This window comes from Talpa europaea (assembly GCF_964194135.1).
Source record: "Talpa europaea genome assembly, chromosome: 5".
NCBI classification, from domain to species: domain Eukaryota; kingdom Metazoa; phylum Chordata; class Mammalia; order Eulipotyphla; family Talpidae; genus Talpa; species Talpa europaea.
The window spans coordinates 115,777,313-115,792,088 of NC_140071.1; the positions used below are offsets into that span (position 1 = coordinate 115,777,313).

At 44.5% G+C, this 14,776-nt stretch overlaps 1 protein-coding gene across 1 annotated transcript in view; it reads right to left on the reverse strand.

The window, feature by feature from the left end:
• CWH43 (cell wall biogenesis 43 C-terminal homolog) overlaps positions 1-13,261 on the reverse strand; it is a gene marked incomplete at both ends in the record, with an annotated part of 59,597 nt that extends 46,336 nt beyond the window's left edge. Inside the window, 6 exons of the mRNA XM_084233491.1 lie at positions 533-621; positions 3,025-3,226; positions 5,452-5,606; positions 5,986-6,106; positions 10,760-10,951; positions 13,219-13,261. Coding sequence (XP_084089617.1) covers positions 533-621; positions 3,025-3,226; positions 5,452-5,606; positions 5,986-6,106; positions 10,760-10,951; positions 13,219-13,261 — 802 coding nt within the window. The remainder of the gene's footprint in view (positions 1-532; positions 622-3,024; positions 3,227-5,451; positions 5,607-5,985; positions 6,107-10,759; positions 10,952-13,218) is intronic.
• Between the last annotated feature and the right edge of the window lie 1,515 nt (positions 13,262-14,776).

A 14,776-nucleotide genomic window follows, 5' to 3' on the forward strand; every position in this document is an offset into this window, starting at 1 on the left:
AACAGTATTCTGTGACCCTAAAGGATATGACTGAAAGGACATGAATAAGCAAACATGGACCCCAAAGCTGGGTACAGGGTTACATTTAAACTGTTACATGTCAAAGAGAAAAGGACACTGAGCTTCATTAGGAGTTCCAAAGGAAGGCATTCTTGAAAACCAGAGAGGCAAAGAATCTTGGAGACAGGAAGAAATCTGGCAACGTGGTGCTGTATAACCCTCCCTCTCCCCAGGCCTTCCAAAAAATCACCACTGACACACATGCCTTGTTTGGGAGATGGGGAAGAATATGCCAACATAGGACAGAAGGAGACAGCTAAAGAAGGACAGAGAAAATGAAGTAGGAAGGTACAGGAGTCACTGGTAGCCACTGAGTTGCATTGCTGTATCTGATTATAATAATTCAGTTGGTAACAGCAAATATTTGTACAGCTGCCTTGGCCGTCTGCTTCCAGTGTAGGTACACATGTTTGTGAGTAAATAGGACAATCACACTGAATGACTGGTACATCTGCAGGTAAACTCCACATACCTGTAACCCACCAGATTAAACTGGAAGCAGGAAACCATGAACAAGTTGAAAGCATTAGTCCACTTGCTAAGCCAAGCAGAATTGCACCTCTGTAAAAAGAGAACGTGCTGTAAGACATCTGACATTATTAATATGTTACCCCAAATACAGAACAGAAATATATATCTCCTACTTCTAGGTACTTCCAAGAGATGATGTAAGTGTGAAATAACCAATGAGATAAAGGGAGCCCACTGAGAACTAAAGTTATATACATTCACAAAATGGAAGTAATAGCAACTCTAAAATGAAATTGCTGGGGAGAAAGAAATGATAGGCCCAAAATGGATTTGCTAATGCTAAGTTTATCAAGAATTAATACCTAATTTGACTATAGTTTCAACCCCCCCTTCCCAAGGAATGTAGTCGTAGCTGGTCAGTGTGGAACCTTCTGGTCAGTGTGGAACCAACCAATGAGGTTGGTTATCTTTTCCATTCCCCAAAGGAAGATGATGTAACCTGCCACATAGGCATTACCTCTTCCCCATAGGTAGCCTAAAGTATTTTCTTTTCATTAATGACTTCCTGGTGTTACTTTTGCACACCTTTCCCTTTCTGTGGCCCCATGGAGCGCACTTCTGCTTGCCAGGTGGGATGCACCTGATTCATGAATCATTTGATAATGTCAATTTGATCTTAACATTGACTTGGTTGGATTTTTGTAGTCTTTCATGGTGAATATAGACAGGAATTGAGCTTTCTCAGACTATTAAATTACAGTCTCCAAGTGACATTTTAAATGAACTGGCCAAAGAGAAGAAAAAGTCACTGGAAATAGCTTCTACTTTAACTGACCTCTTGTCTTTCTTTTTTTTTCTTCAAAGCTGTTTTTATCTACAGTGTCTGCCTTCCTGGCACTGGTGTCTATCTGATCAATAATTGATTATTTTGTGTCGTTTTTTTTTTTTAAACAACCACAAACTATTTCATTCTTTGGCTACTTTGGCAAAAACTTGGAAGTGGCGGCCTCCCTGGTGGCACAAGGTGTTAAGATGCAGACTATGAAGCTATCTGCAGCCACTGCAGCATGAGTTCGATCCCAACCAGGGAGCTACCCACATGGCGCAGCAGACCTCTCCTGACTCGCCCACTGCTCCCCTCAGCAGTGTATTTCAGTGGATCTGCCTGTTCTGTTCCCCGCTCTGTCTTTGGTGAATCCTCTCACCACCACCCCCACACACCTCTGGCCTGTACCCCAGCTCTTATATGCATAAATAAATAAATCTTAAAAAAAAAAAACTTGGAAGTGGAGGAAAATACAAGTTAACTATATACCTCCAAAGAAATTCTAGCTCCAACATGCATTCAAGTAAGCAGTCATATATAAATGAAGCTAAAAGCAGCACAACCTTTCCAGGCACTGTGCTGAGGTTTTTACATGTATTATTAACTTACTCAATCCTCACAAGTCTGTAAGGTCTGAAGAGAGACCTTTAGGAGAAAATAGTGAGAGCCTGGAATGCAGAGAGTGAGGACTCCACTAAGGCAGATGTGGCTGAGACAACAGAGAAAGAGATCCATTTTAGAGAAGTAACAGAACTGACTGGCTTGAATGGCCAATAAGATGCCCAAATTGAAGAAGACACAAATTCTAGAATGACGCTTGATTTCTGGCTTGGGTGATGGAGTGGATAGGCAGAGTGCACCATGGCATGGAGAAAGAATATATCTGGGGACTGGAAACTATGAGTCCAGACTTGGACATGCTGAGGCTGAGACACCTGGGGGATATGCCCGGACATGTATTGAGGAAAGACCCTGAAGGTAGCTACATGTTTCCAGACGTAGGAATTTTAGCTCTTTAAGAGAAATACAAATATCTGAGGTGATGTTTCAAGGTTTCCTCATTATTTTTGCATGCAAGAAAAGAGGTAGCAGGAAGAGTAGAGTGAGGACCAAGCACAAGGATCCTTAAAGCCAAGATTGTTAACTCCATGGGTGTCCCGTGGTTGGAGCAACTCCCAAAGTATCAGAGGATTCAGAGACCTCCCTCGACTCTCTCCTTTGATGAAAATAGAGATCTATGCCCAGGCTGCCAACCCAGTCGCTCTCATCAAGACAGTCTCAGGTCATTCTTTCAAATGTCCATAACTCTAAGGGGGGGGGGGGCTGGAGAAAATGACGTGAGAAGGCCATGACTTCTGTGCCACTTGCAATGGTTTTCCACATGAGGATTTCTGAGAGTGCACTTGTAGGAACTCCTGGGACCTCACAAACTGTGCACGAAACTCAGTCCTCCCTCGTCTACTTTTTACCAATTCCGCATTGGAGTAAATATGCTTCTAGCTTCTTCATCTGCATGGAACACAATAATTTCATGCAATGTTACTGATATCTAGGGCTAGTGGAATATGAAATAACAGGCTAGCACAGATCTACCGGCTGGACAAAGGCGATATTTTTCCTCCAACCGTATTAGTCAATTTCTTGACAGCTTCCAAACCCAAACTCACCCAAATGGATTAGGATCTGGTCCTGGGTGGGGATGCCCACTCACTGCCCATCTGGAAACAAGAGATACCTCTCCAAAAATCCAGTGGGTGAGGAACATAAGATTGCCAAAGGCAGCTCCTACCAACAGCCAGCTTGGTCTAGCAGCCTTCCTTTTGGCGGTGTCACCAGTCTTTTTCCCCTCAGGTTTACTGCACTCACCATCTGGAATAATAACGGAAAAGGGTCAGTTACATAGAAATTTACCCTCCATATTTAACAGACTTTAGGCAAGTAACAAATGGTAGCTGGCTTTGAGCTTTAGAAGGGGATGATGACACAGGCAACCACAATTCAAAGGAGAAAATATTGAGAGTTAGTTGGTGGGAGGGAATATTTCAAGGGGGCTAGATCAGGAAAGGTTTAGGGAAAACAGGACATTTGGGAATTTGACAAGCAAAAATGTAGAAAGTTATTTACTTCATGTGAAATCAATGGTATAGGCAAAAATATATGTAGGCAACACAAATGGTTTGTTCAGGGAACAAATGCAGTTCAACTTGAATGGAACATTCCCGGGACACCAGGCTGCTTCCCCCCAAAGGAACAGGGCTCTCATGTAACCCTGTGTCCCTAAGGTAACAAGAGTGCATTCACCAAGCAGTTATCTTCACAACTCTAGGAGGTCTGTCTATTATTAATCCAATTTTATAGATTAAAACTGAGGCCAAGAGAGAACATGTAACTTGGCCAAGATCATACAGCTGGTAAAGAAAAACTGGAGTTGGAGCTCAGTCAGTCTACTACAGCACCAGTATATTTAACTGTTATGCTTCATGGGATTATTGCACCACGAGGTTTCAAGTCATTACATCCATGATTTTACACAGAAAAATGTTATAACCAGAGAAAATACAGGCAGGAGAATTTTTTGTAGGAATGGAGAGCCTGTGGGCATAAGATTTGTGACACTGGGAAGACCCTCTGCAGGATAAGAGGAAGCTGGGTTCTGCCTGTGGGGCTGGCACCCTAGTTCACAGAGAGGAGGATAGTCAGTCTGCCAATAAAGGAGTCAGAGGACTGAGGAATAAAGCTGAAAATAATGGGGATGAGGGAGAAGGTAGTGAAGGTAGAGGAGGTCAGGGCCTAGAGGCTAAGCAGACAGCCTTTAGAAAAGACAGTTCCCTAAACTGCACTTGCTGACTTGTAAGCTGTGTACTATGGCAGTGACGCCTCCCTCAAGATCCAGAAAATTTTCAATAAAACTACAAAAATTTCCTGGTATGACCAGATATCCAGGGGGAAGCTGGTGAGGAGTCTTGTATTTTGTCAATGAGGACACAGGCCCAGAACAGGACACAGGCCCAGAACAGAAAGGCACTGACAATTGGGTCATATAAATTTAAAACAGAGGCGAGAAAGAACAAAACTCTAGTCAGGAAAAGTAAATGATACCCTGAAGTTTAGATCCTTATCAGGCTGTACCTGTGAAAATTGCTGCCTGAGTTTCCACCTCTAAATGTTGGTGTTTTCAAAAACATAAAACATAGACTGGGGCACTAACAGAGTTCTATAGGCTCTAACAAAGAATCATGTCACTTGACTAACTTATTTGCATGATTTCCCCTTATTCTCACTACCCTGGTTTCACGCCAATTGGGGCCAGAGGGAGATTGTACAAGCACTTTGTTCACAGACAGCCAAAACCCTCTAAACTTCCATTAACCTGTGAGATTTCCCCTTGCATTTACAAAAGAACAGTGACTCACTGAAAGCCACACAATAAGCCAGGAGCAAGTTAATTAGACTCTTGTAACCTTCTCCCTTTTTTTCATAAGGATCCGGAGTTAGCCCATGAAGCGAACATCCAAGCTGGGTGTGTGCCTGGGAGAAAGTCAGCTCTAGAGAGCGGCAGGTGAATTAGAAGAGGGTGTGAATAGGCAAGCTTTCCTTTCTTTTCAAGTTTCAGATTTGGGGTTTAAGTATTTTCAGACACCTAGAGTCGGTGCAGGATTGGGGATTGGGGAACCCAGTTAGTTTCCAAGCCCTAGCTCACAAATAACTTCCCACCGTGTTAGTGATATCCTGAGGTCATGCAGAGGTAGAGGGATGAAGGATCCCACCCTGGAAGGCCTGTCCAGAGCAAAGGAGGAGGAGGACAGAGTAGAAAGCCAGCTGGGCAGATGTGGCCTGGTCTTCCTCTCCCCCTCCTCAGTGATACAAGCCAGAGATGTCCCCTTTTTTCTCACCCTCTGTACTGGCAAGGAAAAGGTGCCTTCTGTTTGGATAACAGTCCACTGACTGCATGTGAATGGTTACTGCTTCGGAGGGGAAAACAGATTGAAATGGAGATGTAGTACAAAAAGACTTTTTATCTTTTTAATATGTCCTACATTCTGATAAGATAAACTATTCGAGAAAATCCCTAAAGAAAGTGAACATACACTTACCTGTGCAAATGCGATCAAGTGTAGCAATGGCACTTAAGGTCAGTATCACTCTATTGGACATCTGATAACTCCAGATTGGGTTTAGTGACGTGTACCATATCCGGAGAACAACAAGAAGAATCTGTCCTAAAATGAATCCCCAGATTCTGAGGTATCTGTAAGTACAAAAGTACTTTTAAAGCCTTCTTATGGGGTTTCAATGTACTGTGTCCACATCGTGAATTTCCCGCTTGACAGAATGAGTGAGTGTATGAAAGAGTCTTGCTGGTAATTCGCAGTAATGGTCATGACGTAGCCTTTCTATAACCCTTACCTAAACAACTTGTTATAATTTCTTAATTCTCAAAACATGATTAAAACAGCAAGGATTCACATCCTGGTTTTGTGAAGAGGTGTGGGGGAAAAATGGAGGTGGAGACTTCTAGAAAGCCAGATGTAAGATGAATATCATAACTTGGAACTCTTGATCTCAACTTCCCCTTTCATAACTGATTAAACTTGTTTGTGTATAGGTGCATAAGCTATGAGGCATACCTTTGTAACCCACTTCCTGTCCACCATGTCACAGCTTGTACTATCAGCGAGGAAGACACACCAAACGCAAGGACCACTAGCCGAAGTTCGGCACTTCGAGCCTGAAAGGAGGCTATGCCACCTGAAAAAAAATAAGGAGAACTAAGCATTTCTGGTAATCATGCATTGGTACTCAATGATCTGCATTTGACAAAGGCTGTTTCTGTTTCCGAGTTTAAACTCAGGATGACAGAGTTAAAAATACAGTAATTGTGTGTATATAAGTCATTTTTAAATTTTTCATTGATATCATTTATAACCTAAAATTCACCATGTTAAAGCATATCATTCAAAGAGTTTTAATATATTCACAAAGTTGTGCAACTATTACCACTAATTCCAGAATATTTTCATCACCCCAAGAAGAAACCCATACCCATTAGCCATTCCTCCTCTCTGCCCATGCCTTGGCAATCAATGATCTACTCTCTGTCTCTAGATTATTCCTATTCTGGACATTCATAGAAATGGAATCATGCAGCATATGGTCTTCTGTGACTAGTTTCTTTCACTTATATCATATTTTCTAGTTTCATCATGGTGTAGTATCATGTATATGCATGTATATCATGTATCAGTACTTCATTCCTATTTATGGTTAAAAATATTTCATTTCCTGGATCTACCACATTTTGTTTATCTACACATCAGTTGATGGGCATTTGGGTTGTTTCTATTTTTTTCACTATTATGAAAAATGCTGCTATGGACACTTGTGCCTGAGGCCTTGTGTGAATGTATATTTTCATTTTTGGGGGGGGGTGCATATACCAAGGAGTAGAGTTGTTACATCATGTGATAACTGTTCAAAAACGTGAGTAACTGCCAAACTATTTTCCAAAGTGGTCACACCATTTTACATTCCCACAGTAAGGTCTGAGGACTCCAGTTTCTCCATATCCTCACAACACTTGTTAATGTCTATCTTTTGAGAGTAACAGTTTTACTGGGTCAAAGTCTTTAAGGTCAACTAAATCAATGGGAGTATGAACTAGTTTAATGGTTCATTAACCTAAATATCTGAGGTGCCAGAGGTGAGATAGCATGTAAAACACAGATCTCTGTAGTTATGTAAGAATGCCTCAGGACATTTGAAAAACCAAGCTGTTCCATCCCTTAAGAAGCATCAGAAGGGAGTTTAAAGGCAAAGCATGACTTATTTCAACCTCTGTTTAGCATCAGCAAAACTCATGGTCACTTGAAAAAGTGTTTGGCAGAAACTGGCTTCTTCATTCTCAATTCTGGCCTCTTTACCCTCAACTCTGTGTCACTTTCCCACCTATTCCCCTTTCTCAAACATAGTTCCATCTCTGCCCAAAAAAGAGGGTTTTCACAGAGGAAGAAGGTGAAAGGGGAGTAAAAAGAGGTATCCCAAATGCTACATCCACCCCAAATGTAGTTAATATCACATTCCTTTACAGCCACCAGAAGTTGCTGAGCCAGATGACTGTGCCACTAACTGTTCAGTTGGTGACGCTATAAATTTGATGGCATAGCACAGGTGATGCTGAACAAAGGCAACAAAAATGTGCCACTGATGACATCACTTCCTCAAAAGCCAAATGGGGAGTATGATGGGAAAATGCAATGCCCAAGCCATAGTAATTCATAGATGGGTAATGCAAGCCAACAGCAGTTGGAGCTAGCATCATTTCTATTCATTCTCGAGCAGAAAATTTCGTGATCACTGAATATATCTTTCCATCCTTATGGATTCCATCTGTGTAAAGGGTGCATTTTCAGCGGTATACACCGCTGTTCTTTCTGAACCCAGCTTTTTAAAAACCAGAGCTCTATATCCTTGTGGGAGCCACAGAGTTCTTTGCATTCACCATGTTCTGTCTTCTTCAGAGACAGACACAGAAAAGCAGAAGGCAATTTCCTAGTCATTCCTGTCACTGTTTCTGAAGAAAGTCAAATGACTGTTTCCAGACAGAAGAAATATACAGTATGGTTCATGAACAAATGTCATTCAGAAAACTCAGAGGAACCAATGCATTACAGCAGAAGGGCAAGATCACCAAATTTTCAGTTACAGACTCAAACACACAGGAATTGGTGTGTTGTTCCTGCTAACTGCTCTGCTAACTTCAAACTCTTCTTCTACAGCTCCTTGCAGGCAATGTTGTGGCTGGTTTGATCTTCTATCCAGATCACTGAAACTTTTCCATATCAACAATAAGGCTGTTTGACTTTCTTATTCATGTGTTCATTGGGGTAGCACTTTCAATTTCCTTCAATAACTTTTCCTTGATATTCACAACTTGGTTAGCTGGGTCAAGAGGCCCAGCTTTCATCCTGTCTCAGATTGTGACATGCTTTCCTTACTAAGCTTAAGCATTTCTAACTTTTGAGATGTATGGCCCCTTGGTGGTGCAGCGATTGAGCGCTGGGTTGCGAAGCTGCCCGCAGCCTCTGCAGCGCCGGTTCGATCCCCGGCCACCTGCGAGGGTCCCATGGCGCACAGACCTCTCCTGCCGCCCACTGCTCCCCTCAGCAGTGTACTTCGTCTGTCTGCCTGTTCTTCTCTCTGCTCTGGTGAATTCTCTCACCCTCCCGTGCTTCTGACTGTACCCAGTGCTTGTATAAATAAATAAATAAATCTTTAAAAAAAAATAAAGTAAGAGATGTAGGGCTCTTCCTTTCACTTGAGCATTTAGAGGTCATTATATGACTATGAACTGGCTGAATATTGTGTCTTGGGGAATAGGGAGGTGAGAGGAGAGGGACAGAGGTGGAGAACAGCTGGTCAGTATTGTAGTCAAAGCACACACACTGCATAGATGAAGCGCACTCTATGTGGATGTGGTTTGTGGCGCTTCAAAACAATGACAATAGTACTAACAAAGATCACAGATCATCATAACAGATATAATAATGATGAAGACGTTTGAAATATTGTAAAAATTACCAAATGTGACACAGACAAGAATGAGCACCTACTCTTGGAAAAATGGCTCTTAAAGTCTTGATGGATGTAGGATTTGTGAAAAATGCAATATGCCTGAAGTTCAACAAAGTGAAGTACAATAAAACAAGACATTCCAGTATTGCTACAATGCTTACATAACTTTATATTTTTAACATTTTACACACATGTGGGTATATCTGTAAGACACACTCCTAGATGTGGAATTGCTTGGTGAAAGGTTATGTATACATTTGCAATTTTGATAAAAAATATTCTCAGCAGGGGCCTCCCCGGTGGCGCAGCGGTTGAGCACTGGGTTGCAAAGCTCCCCTCGGCCTCTGCAGCACCGGTTCAATCCCCGGCTGCTCCCCAGCCACTGGAGGAGGGTCCCGCATGGCGCACACTCTCCTGCTGCCCGCTGCTCCCCTCAGCAGTGTACTTCGGTCCTTCTGCCTGCTCTGCTCCCTGCTCTGGCTCTGGTGAATTCTCTCACCCTCCTGCGCTTCTGACTGTACCCAGTGCTTGTATAAACAAACAAACAAATAAATAAATAAAATACGTGCCTCTTTAAAAAAAAAAATATTCTCAGCAGACATTGTGCCTCTTTATATCTGCACCAGGAATATATGAGTGCCTGCACTTTCACCCTCACAATAGTGCTTTGCCAATCTGACGTGAAACAATATATAAATAGATGTATGTATAATTTGAATTTTATGCATTTTTGCATATATTTTAAGAAATAATTATATTTCCTTTCTAGCAAGTGGATCATAACATTTGCCCCCTTTGCTACTGAGTGGTTAGTCTTATTCAAACTATTCATTTGTAAAAAACCATGTATCAGGGAAATTAGCTCTTGGACTAAAAGAATTGCAAATGAATTTTCTACTTTGTTATTTGTAGCATTTGTCATGTCTATTTTTCCATTTTTTACATATTTATGTATAAAACCATTTTTAATGTTTTTTAGTTTTATATCATGGAGGGGGAAAAAGGACACAATATTTTAAAGAGATGACATTTTCTCCATATTATCCTTTACCTCCTCATTTCAGTGATTTCAGGTTTTTTCAATCTGGCAGAAAAGATAGAAATTTAAAATACACTGACTCTCAGTCTATCCTTCCAATTTTATTTTATTTTATTTTACTTTAAAGATTTGTTTATTTATTTATTCATACAAACACTGGGTACAGTCAGAAGCGCGCGGAGGGAGGGTGAGAGAATTCACCAGAGCCAGAGCGGGGAACAGAGACGTCTGTGTGGCGGGACCCTCCTCTGGGGAGCAGCCGGGAATCGAACCAGCTCCGCGGAGGCTGCGGGCAGCTTCGCAACCCAGCGCTCAACCGCTGCGCCACCAGGGAGGCCCTGTCCTTCCAATTTTACTAAAACTCTCCTAAAAGTAGTAGGAGAAAGAGAAATCTTTTTTTATATTCAATCAGTTAGCATTCAAAAAAAAAAGTCTACAAAAAATTTCACTTGATTTTTAACTGGAAAAAAAAAAATCTTCAAGAAACACTTTCAATGGGGCCTCCCTTGTGGTGAAAGGGGTTAAGTCTCAGCAGAGCTATCACCAGCCACTGCAGCAGGAGTTCCATCCCCAGCCAGGGAGCTGACCCACAAGGCACAGGAGACCTCTCCTGTCTCTCCCACTGCTCCCCTCAGCAGTGCATTTCAGTAGATTCCCCAGTTCTGCTCTCCACTCTGTGCCTGGTGAATCCTCTCACACATAAACCCCACACCTCTGGTCTACACCCCAGCTCTTGTATGCCCAAATAAGTAAATCTTAAAAGAAAAGAAAAAAACACTTTCAAATCTCACCAACAGTTATGATCCGCAGCAGGGTGAGCATCCACTTCTTGTTAACCAGTTTCCAGAAAGGAGTGACTATTAGGAAGATGGGAGAAAGAAATGCTACACCAAAAACTTCAAGCCCAGTGAGCTCCAGAGTTTGCAGAGGAAAGTAGTAAATCATTGGTCCCAGGCCATGGCAGAGAGACAAAGAAACATACCCTAAGGGAGAAAAAATAAACATTTTAAGAGAGACAAAGTGTCAGTTTCATCTTTGCTTCAAACAGTGAGCCTATGCCTCCAGGCCAAGGGCCACCTTCTCCCAACTCTGGCCTTACTTGGGCCCCCAGACAGAACTACTTCCTTCTGGGTCAGGCCCAGGCTGAGAATCGCTTCCTGCTTTGCAACTTCCTCCCAATCCTTTGTTTCACCCTTTACCTTATTCATAACCCTGGAGGAATAGGAGTCCTTTTACTAAATAAAGCTTCTTCATTGGGACCATCTAGGTTGACTGGGGCTTCCTGGGAGGAAGCCTGATTGGTAAAATTCCTCTCCGGCCATACTATAGCCACAGGCAGGTTAGTTAGCCAACGTTTTCTTGTGAGTACACTGTTTTAAGAACAACCCTAGAAGGCAGTGTGTGCATGCTGGGGTGGATGTGTGGGATGGTAATAGAATACCCACATCTGAAGTTAGTTTCACCTCTACCAACTACTGTGTAATCTTCTACAATAATGGTAATTAACACTAATGGGCACTTGTCAATATTAAGCTCTATGTTAAGTATGGGGATCATCTCTTATTCCTCATACATAGAATCCCAGGTCCTAGGAGGCTGACCCTATTTCTACTCCTCTCTTAAAAATGCGAAAAGGGCCTCCTTGGTGGTGCAAGGGGTTAAGCACAGCACTGTGAAGCTGTCCACAGCCTCTGCAGCACAAGTTTGATGCCTGGCCAGCCACGGAGCTAACCAATGGTGTAGCAGACCTCTCCTGTTTTGCCCGCTGCTCCCCTCTACAGTGTATTTCAGCCAGTCTGCCTGTTCTGTTCCCCACTCTGTCTCTGGTGAAGCCTGTCACCCCACCCCCACCCCTGCACCTCTGGCCTATACCCCAGTTCTAGTATGCATAAATAAACAAATAAATCTTTTTTAAAAATGCAAAAAAGGAACAAGACAAGGAGCAAACAAGGAAAACTCCCAAGAATAGACTCAGAAAGTGAAGTCATTGTCTATGGTCATAAAGGTAGAATTAACTTAAACCCAGGTAGACTGGTTCCACTAAGTTTAGTAACTTCCCCCCAAGTTATTTCTCAGTCTCCTGTTCTCAACCAGCAAAAATCACTTTACAGAGTTGTTTGGAGTACATGACATCAAGCACACGGAGAACCTGGCATCCTGGATACTTGTTGAATGTATGTAATTTTACAGAGGCTGAGCCAGGAAAATGGGACCTCCTGAGCATTGTCAACTTCCAGAAAATATATTGTTCACAGAGGCGCCCCTTCCAGGCTCGTTCCTAATAAACCGCGAGAGTCTAACAATCCTCCCAAACATTTGTGTGTACGTTTTCATCGTACAGCTCCCACTGACACCAACAATTGGTCTTGGACGTTTTTCTAAAGCAGCTGAGCGACGGGCCTCCCTGGTGGTGCAAGGGGTTAAAGCACCTCACTATGAAGCATGCCAAAGCCTCGGCAGCATGAGTTCGATCCCCGGCCGGCCGGCTGGCCAGGGACCAACACACATGACGAGGCGAGGCAGACCTCTCCTATCTCGCCTACTGCTCCCCTCAGCAGTATGTTTCGGCCAATCTGCCTGTTCTGTTCCCCACTCTGTCTCTGGTGAATCCTCTCACCCCCCGCATCTCTGGCCTGCACCCCAGTTCTTGTACGCATAAATAAATAAATCTTAAAATAAATAAATAAAGCTGCTGAGCGAGCATAAAGGACTCGAGTTTAAAGCTTTCCGTCAAAAGCCCAAAAGGGCAAACATCCCCAAAACCACCTGTGCCCCACCAAGGCCGGGGGTGGCAGCTCCAGCACAGCGAGCGCACCTGCACCTGGAGAAGACGGCGCTCCTCTCCTTCTGAAGTTAAATTTCAGTACTGAATTTTACTAAGTTAAACGTAAAGATCACGGGAGTGAGGGGGCTCGAGGGCGGTGTGGCCGCGCGAGTCCGCAGCCGTCACGTGGAGAACTCGCGCCCCTCGAGCGCACCCCAATGCGGAGTGGGGGCTCCCGCGGCACCCCCTCCTGCAGGCGCCCGGCTGACTCCTGAGCTGCGGAACCTCAATCTAGGTCTTTTCTTTTTACCTTCGGTAGCAAAAGGTCCCAAGAGACGATAAGCATCTCTATTCTGGGCGCTGATGGCGCTTTTCTACCTCCCAGAGCTCAGCACGCCAGGCCGATCCGGCCGAGCGCCGCGGCTCCGGGCAGGGCCACCGGCCCCAGGCATCCGAGAGCGCGCGGCGCGGGCGGCCTCAGCTTACCCAGGAGGGTCTCCAGGAGGATTTCTCTCCACAGGGAGGGCATGGCTGCTGCGGCGGCGCTTTCCAGGAAAGTGGCGCGCGCGCACCCTGTGCCCCGCGCCAGCCGCCGGGTCCTCCCGGGTCTGCGTCGGCGCCCGGATCCCCTCACCCCGGTCGCAACCCGCGCGCTGAACCGACGCGAGGGTGCGGCCACCGCCGCTCCGCCTCCGCCCCACCACACCCAGCCCAGCCGGCCCCGGCCCGGCGCCGCCCGTGCGCGCTCCCCAGCCGCCGCCGGCACCCGGGTCCCCGCGCCCCTTGAGCGCCCTGCGGCGGCCAGAGCCTCGGCGCAGCCCCGCGCGGGCTGCCGCTGCAGGGGACAGGCGTCCCGGCGCGGGGACTTGGCACTCGGACCCCGCCTCCGGGTAAAAGGCAGCCCCGAGGATGGATGCTGCCAGCGCAGAAGAGGGGACAAGCGCGACTTTGGGTTGGTGATGCTCAGATCTGAGCAAGGCCGGCAGGGGTGCGTGGAGAGGAGAAGGCGCGAGGGAAGGCTAAGGACGCAGATCTCCGAGCCTGAACTGTGCGCAAAGACCCGCAAGCCAGGCTGTGCCGCCCTAGGCGCGGCGGCGTGGGGCGAGCAGCACCTTGGCGTTGCTGAAGACCTAAGCAGTGTTCCGAGGTTGGTTGGCTCCGGGGAGAACCCTCTGGCAAAGCTACTCCTCGTCTTTGGTAATAAGCAAACTGAGTTCTGGGAGGGTGGTCGAAAATTCCAGACTATAGGATTTTCTGTGACTTGTAGAAAGAAACATCGCAACATTTACTCAGAAGAGAAAGCAGCTAGTAAGAATGAAAACCTTGCCCCCCCTCCCCGCCCCAGTTTATGAATCATCGTCTCTGAGAGTGCCCATCCCTAAGAAGGTGAGAGATGCTCTAACCAACAATGGAGGGAGTGAATGGGGCCAGTTATTTCTTGTTCAAATAGTATCACACCTCAGGAGGCATTGAGTTTATTTTTAGCTCCATCTCAAAACAATTCATTTTAATACACTTTAATTTTTAAGAAGAGTTATCATTGATCACTTTTGAAAAGTCTGCTGTGGAATTAAACAGTAACCATGGGTTGCCAAAAAAAAAAAAAAAGTGTAAGAATCAGGTAAGAGCAATTATTGCTGCAAGTCCATACTGGTTTTGAGTAGAGTTCCAAATCACTCACTTATACTCGAAGTCGCAAGGATAAACATTATCGAAAGTTCAGAAACAGCCGAAGTAAAACCCATGAATCATCAAGGTAATATAAGTAAAAGTTTGTTGCACACATATGAGAAAGGCAGTGTGCAAACCAGGAGCACTGAAATCAAAACATGGGACAGAACTCCCATGAATACTGCTATAAAGGACCTTAGGCAAGGGCTGCTTATTTTTCACAGTGATTATTACACTAAAATTTTCTGAAATTATAGGAAATTGATCTGTAGTTACTTCATATCAATCTTTGAAACAGTTTATGTTTTACTTGTGATTTGTGGGGATATAAACAAAAAATTGTCCAGGTCAAGTTAGTCTAAGGTGAATTAAA